This window comes from Harmonia axyridis, chromosome 5, assembly GCF_914767665.1.
Source record: "Harmonia axyridis chromosome 5, icHarAxyr1.1, whole genome shotgun sequence".
NCBI classification, from domain to species: domain Eukaryota; kingdom Metazoa; phylum Arthropoda; class Insecta; order Coleoptera; family Coccinellidae; genus Harmonia; species Harmonia axyridis.
Window position 1 is genome coordinate 15,873,688 of NC_059505.1, and position 15,766 is coordinate 15,889,453.

At 32.1% G+C, this 15,766-nt stretch overlaps 2 protein-coding genes across 3 annotated transcripts in view; one reads left to right on the plus strand and one right to left on the minus strand.

Annotated features, from left to right (window-relative positions):
* LOC123680110 (rho GTPase-activating protein 100F) overlaps positions 1-15,766 on the minus strand; it is a 174,707-nt gene that overhangs the window by 115,850 nt on the left and 43,091 nt on the right. The gene's annotated exons all lie outside the window — the stretch shown is intronic.
* Positions 296-11,287, plus strand: LOC123680111. Of its 2 annotated transcripts, XM_045617815.1 has the most exons (9): positions 296-824; positions 885-997; positions 1,081-1,353; positions 2,118-2,212; positions 2,268-2,512; positions 4,734-4,887; positions 5,560-5,667; positions 9,105-9,334; positions 10,720-11,287. In XM_045617815.1, exons 1-9 carry the CDS (start codon positions 675-677, stop codon positions 11,131-11,133), a joined length of 1,782 nt encoding a protein of 593 aa, XP_045473771.1. In that variant the 5' UTR covers positions 296-674; the 3' UTR covers positions 11,134-11,287. The 2 variants fall into 2 exon arrangements, with proteins under 2 accessions (XP_045473771.1, XP_045473770.1); XM_045617814.1 differs by having other exon boundaries at positions 297-824; positions 4,734-5,667.

Sequence of the window (15,766 nt, forward strand, 5' to 3'; positions counted from 1 at the left end):
GTTCAGTCGAATGCGCTATAACACAACATTGATTACGAAAAAATTACTCAATACTCTTTATGTTTATTCAAAGTTCGTAGAGCACACAGTGGTAGTTTCAAGCGCCCACATACTTTATAAAAATATATTATAATAAATATCCGATAAAATGATATGATATGATAAAATGTCGATGAGAATGAATAAAATATTAAATATGATAAATATGATTTTGCCTCCAGACAAGGGATCGAAAAGGCATCATGTACTCTGACTTCTGAGACTAGGATACATATCTCAAATGAAATTCTATGTGAATATAAACATCTGTGTGACGTTTTGTTTTGATCAAAAACTGTCAAAGCCAAGCTGAATAGAAAATATGAAAAAACTTTATTAATTAAAATTAAAGCATCACACTAATTAACAATACATAATTTGCCAATAGTCACTATGTATTATATATATTTTATACTCAATAACTCAATCCATAAATATCATTGACCATCTCTGGCAATTTGTTTATAAAGTTTCATACGAATTAAATCTCTTCTCTTACCGAAATAATTAATTGAAAAAGAAAAACAAAGGTAGATACCGAGTTATGTGACAACTCACTTTGCAATTAATCGACTAAAATCGTAAGAAAGAATGCAGATTGTGTGAGTTATCGGATATCACCAGAAATAAACATCATGGCGTATTCGGACGTTAATTTTTCTGATACATTTTCGGAAAAGTCCAATTCCTCAAGTTTCGAAAGTACATCAGATGAAATTGAAAATATTGATACAGTAGATAATAGTCCAAATTCTAATATAACTCTCCATATATTGAATAGACAGGTAAACAATGAATTTCTAACCTCAAAATCTGTTTTTCAAATATTAATTTTCAATTGGTAGATTTATGGACGATTTACTAAAAGGTGTAGAACAAAGACTGAAAAAGTATTCAAGAATATTCATCCACAATGCAGAATTCCTCTCAGTTCCTTAGTAAAAAATACAGAAAACATGTAAGTTAGACTCATCGATATTTTGTATTGCTAGATGTTCAGTACTTTTCTGGTCAGTTTAATTAAGTTTTCTTAATTATCAGGCATCATGTTTTCATGGGATTCACCGTATGTGGAACCTATTTTCTAAGCTTCACAGAAAAGAATGCAGGTTTAGACCAAGATATTTTATATATGCTCAATGCATCATACGAATATGAATTACATTTATGGAAGTTCCAACCAGGAAAGGAATTGAAATATCTAACAAGCTATAAAATATTTAAACAACTTCAAGATTCAACAAATGTTCTGGACAATGTGATGTTTATGCAATTTCCATTAGATCCATATAAGATAATATGTTATGGAGTAGTGTAAGTATATCAATCTTTATACACATAATAAATATATATATATATATACCTACATTATATCACAAATTCTGTTTGGGATACAGCAGGTCTTTAACATTTTCAGATATCTTCTATTATGTAGTAATCTATTTTAGAGCTTTTGGTATATAGACCAATATAAAATTTATTCCATTCCTTTGTGGAGTAACAGTTAGGTATACAGAATTTGAAAATTCTTTTTACTTCTTGATGTATAGGATTATCCAGTTTTCTCAATCATTTTCTAGCAATGTTGAGGAAATCAGGCACCGTGTTTTTCTGAGATTAAAACCCTTATAATATTAATTTTCTGTTAAAATTGGGATTCAGTATCTGCTTGAAGTCTGTGCGCTACCAGTCTTATTTTTCAGTGAGTTACATCCAATTTATTGTTGGTCGATTTTTTGAATTATTTTTGGAAATATTTTGCAAAAGCATCTGTTTTTTCTTTGTCTGTTGTTAAGGAACTAGGATCACCTCGACCTCATTTATATTTGGACGGTTCCTTTATCGTGTTTCAATATATCCTTTCTTTCTGTTGCTCATTTATTCACATGCTTCCAAATAATTATGTATTCAATACTGAATGTTTTTGTTATATAAGGAGGAAGAGTTTTGACAAAGCATTTTTTGCTGGTTATTGGAATCCTTCTTCAATTCATTCATATGCCACTTGAACCTTTTGGGGCCACAGATGCACCTATACACAGTTATAAAAGATTATACTTATCAATAATTATTTTCAGGACATCCAATACTCCCATGGCATACATGACCATCTTAACTTTACCTTCAAAGAGTTGTAGGCACTGTTGTAGAAGCTCTTTCCACAAAAATGAAGGTTAAGCATTTCAAAGATGTGAAAGTTGACAAAAATTGAATTTTTTTTTTTATAGAAATTATCTCTGAAGGTTGGTGCACTAAACATGGCTTCATTCTGCACTATACCCTTCCTCTTTCAAATCCATCGCCAGTATTCAATCCACATGTCTCTTTAGCGTATCCAGATTATGTAGTAGTTAATACAGGCCATTATATCCATATTTTAAATATAAATACATCAAATTCACCCCAAAGCAATAATGTTCCTATGAATATGAAGGATGATGATAAGTTAGGAATGAACTTCAATGATGCTCAGGTGAGTTCTTATACAGCCCAATACACTCATTTCAACCCCTTCTCTAAGCTTTTGACATATATAATGCTAGATTGTTGTCTCAGAAGGAAATCAAGTTTTTGCTAGATCACTCTCATAGAGTGTGTGTGAGTGACTTCTATGAAATAAAGCTTGTTATTATTATTTAATAATACTTATATTCTCCCTTAAGGGATAGTGCAGAGCATAGATTACAACATTAGAGAGAAAGATGTATTATCCTGCCATGTTACCATGAAATTGAGATCAAGAATTTTGAAAACAAATGATAAAATAGTATTGATTGTTGAATGTGTCGAACCGTTCTGTTGATTCAATCTTCATGCACCTCTCTCTATATCTATTGGGTCCCACACACATTTTAGTTTTTAAATATCAATATTTACTGTAAGTCCATGGAAAGAATATAATATAAAATGAGAAATTTACTGAGCAACTTGTAAAGTTACATTCTTGACTTTTGATTTCATGAACTAGATAATGACCTGATCTTCCCCTGTGCTCATTGCTATAATCATGTAGATTTTGATCGATGAAGCTAATTGGAAAGGGAGTAAAGTTATATGATCATAAGAGCCTAGAGAACTTTAAATTCTGAAGAATTTTCTTTTCAAATGACTGCTAAAATTTTTTTCAGAAAAATAATTCGTACATCTTGAACAAATATGTTCAAAGCATCAAATTCAATATACTCATTGGTGTTCTAATTTCATGATGTTCAGGCTTAAGAATTCAATGATGTTCTTCACACATTATCTTGAACTAGTAATGATATCTTCTACATCTATTTCAAAGTAGTAGAACTGATAGCTTTCAAATTTATTTAAAAACTTGAACTATTTTTAGAGCTTTGAAGATACTGTTATTTCATTATTGATGCCATTTTTCTAAAAATGAGGGATTAATATATAGTCTGCAAATGTTCAAAAAGTCTGGGATTTATTCTTCGTGTAACAAAAAATTCCAAAAAACTGAAATTTGTTGTACTATCCTTCACTTAGAAATGTGGAATATGGGTCTTTGATCTAGCGTCCATATTATGAAAGTTCGTTGATAGAATAAAGAGAGTACAGAAAAAATTATGAAAAAATTTTACTTCTGGGTTCAACTTACTAAAATTTGATGAAGAATATAAAATCAGCTTGAGGCATTGAGGTAGTCTTAAAGATATTTTCCAGCAAATTTCACCTGTCCTCTTTTTCCGCGTGTTCCAAAAGTGGCTTTATATAAGTTTTATAAATTATCAGCAACATATTCTCGTTCATTTCTCTAAAGGCTTTATATATGAGATAGGTTATTGTATCAGCTTTTTTTACAATTTTATTCATTTATTCACATGTCAGTCCCATTTGAAGTTTTCATAGTTTTGTTTGTACAAAACTATTTTATTTTTTGCTGTATAATACGAATCTGCAATGAAAAAAAGGGATTGCCATTTGAAATTCCAAGGTTAACTCCCGTCCCTCATAAGGGTGAAGTAAATAGAAGAGGTTTTAGCATAAGTGAACTTCCCCCTCAAAATCATCAAACTTTTATAAGAAATATTTTTCCGTGAGATGTTTGCTTTTCAAGATTTTTGACTGATTCAACTCACCCGGTATACATATAGCTATATATAGTTATGTAGTCTCCAAGGATGTCATTTGTGTATGAATGAACGTCCGCTTTAAAGCTCCTGATTTCAAGTCAATGCTCTCCTAGAGTAATTAGAAGGTGTTATGGTTGAATATATCGACCACGCCATTTCAAAAATCAATATGAATAAATCAAAAATTTTTTTCCGCTTTTCGGTTAAATGTTGAATATTTTGCAGGCTGGCATTATCACAGCATCTGTCAAATAATAATAATTTTTCATAAACTAAACACCCTATGACCAGAAACGCTGATTCTCGAATAATTTATGTAGTAGGACTAGTAGGTATACATATTGGTAACCATTACTCAAAGCAAGTAAATATGACATACTCAAGTTTTAATTTTCCCTCAAAATGCTCGCATTGAGGACCGTTAATAACTTGAATATTTAGTGTAGAATTTGAACTTTGAGCTCTTTATTTTCTCAATAATCGATTCAACTTTGAGAAAGATGAACGTTTCCACTGGATTACTTAGATATTTTTCAATTCAACATATCAAGGGTATCTACTTGTCTGTGTTTATTCCATGCTGACATTTCCTTCATTGATTCAATTTCTTTTCAGAGCGAAGCATCAGAAACCATAAGTGATCATTTCGATACAAATAGTGTAGTGGACGCCATAATTGAAGACTTCAACGAATACGACCTTGAAAATGGCGAATGTAATAAACCATTTCATGAACTAAACATATCATGTGAACCTTTGAATGTCACAGGTAAAAGTTATCATAACACACTTGTTCAAAATATTGTGGATCCTCGAATGAAAAGATTACAATCATCAAAAGACTACCAGTTTCCAGTTCCTCAAAGTTCGGCAGTGCAAAAAAATTCGGAAAAAACTAAAATCGATTTAAAAAACGCGGAAAAAGCATACGAGTTCATTGAAGAGAATGAAAAATGTGAAAAGTTGAGTTTGTTTCGAAAAAAACGTTTGGCGGAAAAAAAATACGAGTTTTCGGAGGATAATATGGAAAATATTGTTCCATTCAACTCTTTGAGGCGAGAAAAACGTTTTTTCAGAAGGTGCATTCGATCTCCCGATTTAAATAATTTATTTTTGAGTCCCCGTTCCCCTGGCTTACGTTCTCCCATCCAATCCCCCAGTTCCCGCAGTGGACAGTTTTCACCCAGTGGCGCGCATAATGTGTATTGTACTTCCTTCCGTAACTCCCCTCACCACTCCAACCGATCTCCAATATCTCCTAAAGACACTACTAGAAAATTTCATAGCTATTCTCCTTTGAATATGGAAAGTGATTTTGAATTCGATTCAAGATTAGTTATGAAATCTAATTCAACTAGTAATGGCCATTATTCAAGTTTCACCGGTATTGGAGGGGCTGGTATGGAAAATTCTAGGTCTAATCATTCTGGATTGCTTATAGTGGATCCTACCAGCAGAGAAAATACACCCAAATGGATCAAGAAAGTAGTTCGTAGATATTCCAATGGTGACTTCGAGAATAGCTCATTACTGAGTGGACATAGTAGAGGTACGATATTTTAAGTTCATCTTTTTCTACTGCCTTCACCAAATAGGGTAGTGTCTGCTCTATACAGGGTGTTTCCTTATAAACTGGACAAACATGAATAGTCGTGTAGATGACACCGGGAGAATCATTTTTGCCTTATGATATATACCTCGTTTTGGAAGCATAAACGAGATACAGAGTGTCCAACGTCATATCTGATCAATATTCTATTGAATGTGATCAGTTATGTATAATCTTTGAAGTTCGTTTTCGAGTCATATCAGAGTATTTTTGAGTGCTCAATTCAGAAAAAGTGAAGAACCCTGAAAAAAAAAAAATTCACTGGGGGAAAACCTGCAACGTTCGAGATTTTTTTTTCTTGTTGCCAAATTGAGTTTCATTTTTTAATGAACTCAATTTTCTTAGAATTTAAAATCTCAGACGAAACTGATGAAATTATACACGATTATACTTTTTCATACCTGACACAAATATGAAAAATAAACAAAAAATATCAAACAGTTCTCTCATCTATCTAAGTTCCTCTAACATAATTGAAAAAACAACTGGTTGGGCTATGTGGGTCAAAATTTGGAAATTGGACCGTCGAAACATTACAAATGGTAATACCAATTCACAAAAAAATGTCACTGTAGTTTGAATTAATCTCTGTTAGGAGTAGAACTCTCGAGGTTTTACCTGTGGAATGTAAATTTGAACCAATCCAAGGATATTAATGGCTTTAATAAAAAACGTTTTTATATTTTTCGATTCTGTTTTTATGTTCATGTTAGATATAAAAAAATGTACAATCGTGAAACTCTTGAACAATTACGGGTGAAATTTTTTTCTCGATATACCAAGACATGAAAAAAAAATTTTTATTTTTGGAAAAAAAATTTCACAGAAAATTGTGTTCATCCAGAAAATGAAATCCAATTTGGCAACCGAGAAAAAAATTAAGAACGTTGTAGGTTTTCCGCCATTTGGATTTTTTTTTCAGAGTTCTTCACCTTTTCTGAATAAGGCACACCAGAAATCGTAACTAGGATGGTTTTACATAACTGACCACATTCAATAGAATAAAGCTCAGAAATGGCGTTGGACACTCTGTGTCTCGCTTATGCTTCGAAAACGAGGTATATGTCATAAAGCAAAAATGACTCTCCTGGTGTCATCTACATGACTATGTATGTTTGTCCAGTTTATAATGAACCACCCGGTATAGTCTAGCAGCTTATACTGGCTGAATTTTCATTATGAACATATTAGGTTTTCTTCATTCAAAAGACTTCACTCCTAATTTCCATTTGGTGTACATAAATGTTATGATCTGCCTGCAAACGACTCCACACCTGTAGCTACCTTTGCAAACGACGTGGCTGTTCCATGGGTCGACGAAAACCCATCTACTTTCTCAGCAAACATGTAAAAGGGTCTCTTGATAGTCATGATAGGATTTGCTTCATACATTAATGCAACCAGATTTATCGGAAAAATAAGCTATTTTTTTTTATTTTCACTGGTAGAAGTCTCCAAAACAAATCTGGCGATTTATAAGAATCAAATTGAGGACCTAAGTGAATCTAATCAAATAAAAAAGAAACATGGATTAAATATTTTACTGAGGTATATAAAACAGACGATTTTATGACTGATATAAATATACCGGAGATAAAAACGAAGTTGTAGAAAAAGAATAATCTGACATCGAAGCCTCTCTTGTATATTGTCTGTTAAAGTCTGATTAACCAGTTGAGGAGCTTGATTCGGAAGATCATTTCCAGTCACAAAATTTCAGATTAATGGCGTACGAGAATTACAATTCTTATGGCGACAAGAAATTTCCATCATACTGCAGAGGTATCAATATTTCTAACTCTGCATTGAAACTGACAACAAAAATTAAATTATAACAAACAAAATCCACACGTGATTAAAATTTCAGATGAATAACAAGAATTTAGGTCAGGAAATCGTGTACTGAGGCAATCTTTGTCATTAAGCAGATAAAGGAAAAACCTATCGAATGTAAAAGCCAGCATATTTATTTTTTATAGATCTTGATCTAGGGACGCTATACATCTATAGGCGATAGGCAGATCCTTTACAACTTGATCAAAACCATTGAAAATACAGTGGTTTGCTATATTATTAAGGACAGTAATTCTAGTAATTCAGATTCTAGGAAAGAATTGGTTGTGGCTCTCAAGTTTTTTTGTATCTGTAATTTATTTGGTTTATAAAAAGAAAAAACTAAGGAAAACCATTTATTATTTCTCACAATGGTTAGATATACATATACAAGGTGAGTCAATAGTGCTCGTTAGGTCAATAACTCTTGTGAACGGTATTGACAGCACTTGGCACATAAGTTTAAATTATTTTTGGCTCTACAGGCTGGTCTGAAAATGGTGAAACACGATACCACCCTGTTTTTTCATGGGAATGCCCAATGTTTATCATCATACTCATGATTTCCATGATATTCTATATCTATATTCTCTATCTATATTTATTTATTTATTTATTTAATACATTAATTCTACAAATCATCAATATGTTGATGTTCCCATAGAATAAATATGTTTTGTAAAAATTAGTACAAAACAAAAGTAAAAAACCCCTATGTGTCATTTTATAATTTTTGTGATCTATCAAACAATTTTAATGAATTTTTCTTCTTTACTTCTTCTGGTAAGATGTTGTATTCCATTGCAGCCTGGTTGATCGGTGAATTTTTGGCTCTATTTGTTCTTATATTATCTATTCTATTCCCACATGTCATCATTTCTCTGTTGTACTTTTTGACTAAGGCCACTTTTTTCGAAAAATATCATGGTTATATAGTTTAAACTAAAGATTATATCTTGAAAACCGATCAAAATTATTTTACAACTAATTTTTTATTGAATTCCCGGAAAGTTTTCAAGTCTTCTGCAAATTTACGGATCACTCTACAGGTAGTCCGAAAGACACAACAATATTGAAAAATTACTTTTGAAAAATATCAATAAGTCCATTTTTTCAAATGGCATGCCCTGAATTTTTTTGCTTCTCGGATAGCCTAGTGAGTAATCTTCATTTTTTGTCTAGACATGTTATGCCTCAATGAATAATTTTTAAAATGCTTCGCATTTTATGTTTGGTACTAGGGCTGACAGTTTAATTTCCACGCATACAGTTTCGAAGGGATAAGATCACTCAACATCTACTAATAATATCTATTAAAGATAAGCCAAATCGAAGAAATCATCAAAATATTTGGAATCATTCATTTTGACAAAATTAAATGGAAACCACGTGAACAAACAGAAACATAGTAAGAATTCTCTTATTGGTTCATAGTTTATTATTTATGGTAATAAACCATTAGAAATGAATAACCGTGTTTAATTATTAACGGTACTTGATTCGTTGTAAATTTTTAATGTAACAAAATTTCATATGTTTTTCAGATGATTACAACATTCCCATTGAAATTCCCCTAATTGCTCAAACGCTCTCTGATCAACTTCTGGACATTGTACCAGATTTCAAACTAGATCACATAACACAGATGCATCTTATTGTAACTCAAAGGACATTTGACTGTGAACAATTCATACAGAGGCGTGCTCAACAACTATGTACTGAATCGCAGTTGCAATTTTTACATTGTCAGGACTATGATGTCAAGATGATGCATGTGAGTTGAATTTATCATTATCATATAATTCTTTACTAGAAAAAAAATATTCAGTGGATACAATTCGGTGTTCTGAAATGTTTTATCACATCTTAAATTTGATTCAAGTCATTTGAGATATGTTAGAATAGTTATTCAATGTTTATCTTTGAAATAGTGCTGTAACTTTTCTTTTGTTGAAAATTTTTCATTTTTGTAAAACATTCTCTTAGCAACTTTTCTCGTAGACGTGTTGTATTTTCCGCAAACTGATATTTTATGAGATATCGCTATTAAATTTTTTCTTCAAATGGGACACCACGTATATCTATTTACATATTTCGATTGAGCTTGAAATTATCATTCTAAAAATATTGTAAAAAGATTCTCGTAGCAACTTTTCACGTAGAATTCAATGACTTTGATTGAATTTTTCGCCAACTGATATTTTATGAGATATCGCTATTAAATTTTTCCTTCAAATGAGACACCCGGTAACTATGTCACGGTGATATTTAACTTTTTTGTTGAAGCATTTTTTGTACATATATGTAGAAGCATTGACAATAAAAGCTCAGAAGGCTATCAGGTATGCTTGATGCTACCACTAGAAGTAGCCTACTAATCCTTCTGAAGAGAAGGAGAGGAAAAATAACCGTTGAATAGCAGTTGAATTGAATTATTGATATCCATCGCACATGTTATATTTTATTTTGCTTGGCTGGCACAACTGTGTATTCTTCAAACAAATTTAAGTTCCATATTCCCCAAATTATATTCTTAAGTTGTGTAGATACTCGTATATTGATAAAAGGAGAAGTTACAATAGCTTTCAGACAGAAACATATTATCAAGTTCATGTTGTTTTTCCTAATCATTGTAAGTGGCCTTTAAAATATTTTTAATTTACTTGGCGTTTGTTTGAAAACAGTTCTCAAAATTTGAATTAGAATTCATAATATACAAAATAATGATCGTCAATTCCGGAATTTTATCATATAGAATAGTTGCTAGTATTAGTGAAGAGCGATAGGAACATGTGAAAAATGTTACAATCAATTATAAAGACCCTGTATTTTGAAACCCTGGACAGACCTGCAAGTTTCAACATCAGACTTCTTTGAATTTGATTTATTTAGAAGAAACTTGTTTCAAAGATATCCAAGAAGAGTTGAACTGCATTCTTAATAGGTACTCGAGAGAAGCCCACTTCCCGGACACAGTCCATATGCCCTAAATACGGATATACAATAGGTATTCTGTACTTAAAAATGTCTTGAGTACGGAGTATAGGCTATGAGTAAATATGTGTGGCCATCCTGTTTGAACTGTATAAGGGGTTCATAATAAAAATGAATTTCAGTATACATATGTGATTTTTTTCATATCATTTTTTTTCCTTTCAGGTTTGTCCAGTAGATGGTGATATAGTTTGTAAGGCCACTATAAAAATTGGAGCTTTGAAGAATGTTTCCAATTGCAAACCAGCTATATACTGTTCCGAATTTATTTTTATATGGAATATCGCAACAGATGCTTTCAAATTATTATACACACCGACTGAAAAACTATGTTTAGTTAAAAGCTTTAAACCATTGCCACCATTCAAGTTTCCTAGGATCAATTGTCAAGAAGTTATGGTTCTTGACTATGGATTCATGTCAACGAAAACTATTCTCAGGGATTATCATAATAATTATGAAATTTATTTGAATGAAGGTGAAATACCTTTAATGGGTAGCAATAGAAATGTTTGGCCTTCTGAAGATTTTTTTTTTGATTCAGAGGCTGTGTATGATTTTGAAGAAAATTCGGTGTGAAATACTTGACTGCCATTTATTTGATGAACTTGCCTTTTCATGAATATTACAATTGATATTTTATTAATACTGATAATAAGTTTGAATTCGTTAATATGTTGAATTCCACCTGTGATTTAAATGTACTGAGTAATAAATTATTTATGATCTTTCATTAATAATTATTTTCATTGATAAACAATATTGCTAGATTAGATTATATTTAAGGAGAGTTTTATTGCACCGCGGCCTTATGTACAGTGCATCCCATTTTGGGTGAGACTGCCAGGTTTCTCGCTTGTTATTTAAGATAGAGCCTTGCGGTTTTCACGTTCCTGTCCTACTTTTTTGTGAAACTCAAGTTGGTCTAATCAGATTTTGGATAACTGTTTCCGTTCAAGAGATACAGGGCGATTTTGAAAATTGATACTTTTCGGGCCCCTCCTTTATCTCCGAAGTTATTAGAAATAAAGCTGAGGTAAAAACTACGTCTGAATCAGAATTTTGCGTAGAATCCAGTGGCGTACTCAATTTTTTTTTTCGGGGTATGGTTTTGAAGATTCAACACAAACCTATATTTTTTTTAATGGAACACCCTATATATCATTACTTCGTTGAATTCTTTATTTTTTTCCCTTTAAAATGATATATGATACTATATAGGTAGGATGGTCAGAAATGTTAAAAAAACACTAAAACATCAAATAATGATGATTTTTTGTTAATGAGCAATGGATTTTCCATATGAAAAAAAGGTCCAATTGGATAATTTTAATTTGTGATTTCCATAAATAGTAGAGTAAGCAAAAAAAGATAATACACTCATCACTAACATGAAAAACAAAAAGTAGGTACCTACCTAATAGCAACAAATAGATAATACAAAAATTCATAAACATTGCATGATATCTTGCAGCTTAAACTGTTCAAATTACTGTCCATTTTCCTCTAATACATAATTGACAAAACTTTTCAATACGCCTGAGTGCATTTAATATTATAAAAGGGCGGTTTTGTAAATCCTGGAAAACTGCCTCTCTTGATGCACGAAGTTCTTCGAGACTGTTATGTCTTTTACTGTAGTATATTATATGTATTAGGGAAAATGGACAGCAATTTGAACAGTTTAATCTGTAAGATATTATGCAATATTTATGAATTTTTTTATTATTCATTTGTTGCTATTAGGTAGGTACCTACGTTTTGTTTTTCATATTAGTGATGTGTGTATTATATTTGTTTGCTTACTCTACTATAAATAAAAATCACAAATGAAAATTATCCAATTAATCCTTTTTTTCATATGGAAAATCCATTGCTCATTAACAAAAAATCATCATTATTTGATGTTTTAGTGTTTTTTTTAATATTTCTGACCATCCTACCTATATAGTATCATATATCATTTCAAAGGGAAAAAAATAACGAATTCAACGAGGTAATGATATATAGGGTGTTCCATTGAAAAAAGTATAGGTTTGTGTTGAATCTTCAAAACCATACCCCGAAAAAAATAATCGAGTACGCCACTGGATTCTACGCAAAATTCTGATTCAGACGTAGTTTTTACCTCAGCATTATTTCTAATAATTTCGGAGATAAAGGAGGTGTCCGAAAAGTATCAATTTCCAAAATCACCCTGTATCTCTTGAACGGAAACAGTTATGAAAAATCTGATTAGACCAACTTGAGTTTCACGAAAAAGTAGGACAGGAACGTGAAAACCGCAAGGCTCTATCTTAAATAACAAGCGAAAAACCTGGCAGTCTCACCCAAAATGGGATGCACTGTACATGCCCCTTGATAGACTCATTCTCATGGGTTGCTTCCTAAGACGGCAATGCCCTGAGCAGTATTCCTTTTTGTTTTATATCTAACTGACGTGACAGTCTGTTTGATTTAAGCTTTCTTTCAAACAAATAACTTCGAAGCTTGTCTCGATCCCTTTTAACTGAAATTCTTGTTTACAATTCAAAGTTATCGATATGTTAGTCTAATTCAGATGTTAACATAGTCAATCGCAATTGATATTGATATCCCTCAAAACATTTGAAAATGAATAAAATTCTACCGCTCAATTTTTTGGAAATCACTGAAGAACTTGATATCTTTCAACCCCTTGTTTACAATTCAAAGTTATCGATATGTTAGTCTAATTCAGATGTTAACATTGTCAATCGCAATTGATATTGATATCCCTCAAAACATTTGAAAATGAATAAAATTCTACCGCTCAATTTTTTGGAAATCACTGAAGAACTTGATATCTTTCAACCCACTTTGTATATCTTCTGAGATGAGTCATTTTTCTTTATAGTAGGCTCTAATTAGATGTATGAACAATCGGTGCAATTTGGTATTGATATTAATGAAAGTTTCTTCACAATGGCCATTTGAATAGTTATTTTTAACGCGGTGACGCAATGAAGACATTTAATCAGCATCACAAGTTCTACAACATATAAAACCTTTAATGCGGTAAGTGGTCCTTCAAATTTCAAATATAGCAATAACAGAAACTGAAATATACAGGGGTCTTATTCAAAAGTGTCCACCCTCAACAACGAATCACAATTTGTGTGAAAACACTCAGACAGGTCTAATTTTGATGACAGGGGAACATGATCTGGAATACAAAGCTTGTTTCTACTAGCAACCCCCTGCAGAGGGTTGTAACCCCATCAGGAATTCGAATAGGGAAAGTGGATAGTTTTGTAGCACAAATGTATGCATGGATTCAAATTTGTAAAAATTACAAGGTGTTTTTTATGGAATTATGGTACCGATAAAACTAAATGAAACAGGAGGTTCTAATTGATTGTATAATTTCTATTGAAAGAAAAATATTCTAAAACAAGTTGCAGAATGGGCTCCTATTCCAACACGAATGAGAAATTCGAAAACAAGTGACGAAGGAGCGAGTTTTCGAACGCTTGAGTGTTGGAATTGCCTTCTGCAACGAGTATTAGACGATATTTTCTCTATTTCAGTCAAGGTTTGTGAAATATTGTCGAAATTAAATGAAAAATTCGGATTATTCATCCTAGTGACTTTTTTATTGTATCTTGGCAGTTGGTGTGACTGTTACAAAAATTGACAGATTACGGAATTTTAATATGAATCGTACGTTTCGAATTTTGAAATAATTTACAATTACGCATAAAATTCGTGAATTATGTCTGACGAAATCGATTTAACATCACCAGAATTGGTAGAAATTGCAAATAATGTTGCAAATCATTTCACTATATCCAAATTATATTATATTGGCAATTACTGACGTTTGTTGAAATTTGATAGGATTGGAAGTCAGCATAGACAACCCCAAACGAAAAATATAACTGAAAAAGATGCTGTAATGCGTTCATTACAGCACTACTTTTAGAACTGTAATAAACTCATTACAACACTGAAATAGAAAAATATTTTTAACAAACAGTATTAGTAAAAATTTACCGCATATGCTTAAAATGTTCGCCATTAAATTGCATGCAGCGATACAATCGTTCTTCAAAATTATTTCGTACATGCTGTTGCATTTCTGGACTTCTGGAGTAATTTTACGACATTCGGCTACAATTCGTGCTCTAATCTGCAACTCTGATTTTATAAACTTATGATTTCAAGTGGCCCCAGAGAAAAAATCGAGCGGTGTTAGATCACGATGCATGGGTACTAACCCATGCATGCCGGGCATCGTTCACCATTTTGCAATACCCTAAGCCACGATATTAAATCCGGGTAGAAGAGAGTGGTTTGCAATACGCCAATACGGATTTAGTCGATGTACTGATATGTCCGCAATAAGATGTCTAAAAATGTTTTTAGACTTATTAGTCCGCAAAGCCCGGTAGATTACCACTAGCTAGCGGGGCCCCTTATCCGCCAACTAGAGATGCGGCGGTGGAGCAGTGCGGTGTTAGAATCCTACGAGAACACAATGGACTAGTTTAGTGATGTTGATAATACTATATTTGACACGATAGAATTAAAATATAGAGCAAAACTGATAAATCAGTGAAAAAATTTTGAAAATCCATCAATAAATGACTGAGAAATAGATTATTTAAATTTACGTATTTTAGCGCGGAATGTCTTTGGTCTGTGACGTCACGGCACTTGCCTGTGATCGCTACACCATAAATTACGTTTAAATACTTAGCCGCGCCAAGGCTCTCGCGCCGTTTGTAGTTGTACAGTGTAGTTTCAACTCGAGTTTTGTTTTTATGTCACCATAATGGAAGAAGGCTTCGTGAAAGGACAAAGTGACAATTTGCCTAAAAGAGATATATTCGCAGTGATGGAGTTTTTTTCTTCAAATCAATCTTATGTCAGTGCTGAAATAAAAGTAGTTAAACTTTTCAAGTAAGTATCTACTTTTGAGTTTGCTTTATCATGGCTCAAATTATAACGATGATTTATTTAAAAAACGTTTCATAAACAGTTTGTAGTTGACTACTGGTTGTTGAAGTCTATCCATTATCAATGGCAAAACATATTTATGTGAGGAGTAAAAAGAGAAAAAAGTAATTTATATGTATGTATATAGTAAGTTATTTCAGCCATCGTGTAACGAACAAAACACGACACGAACGGCACAAGTGATTGTACACCAATGAATTCGTAAGCAATCTGCGAATACCAGTCGTCTAGT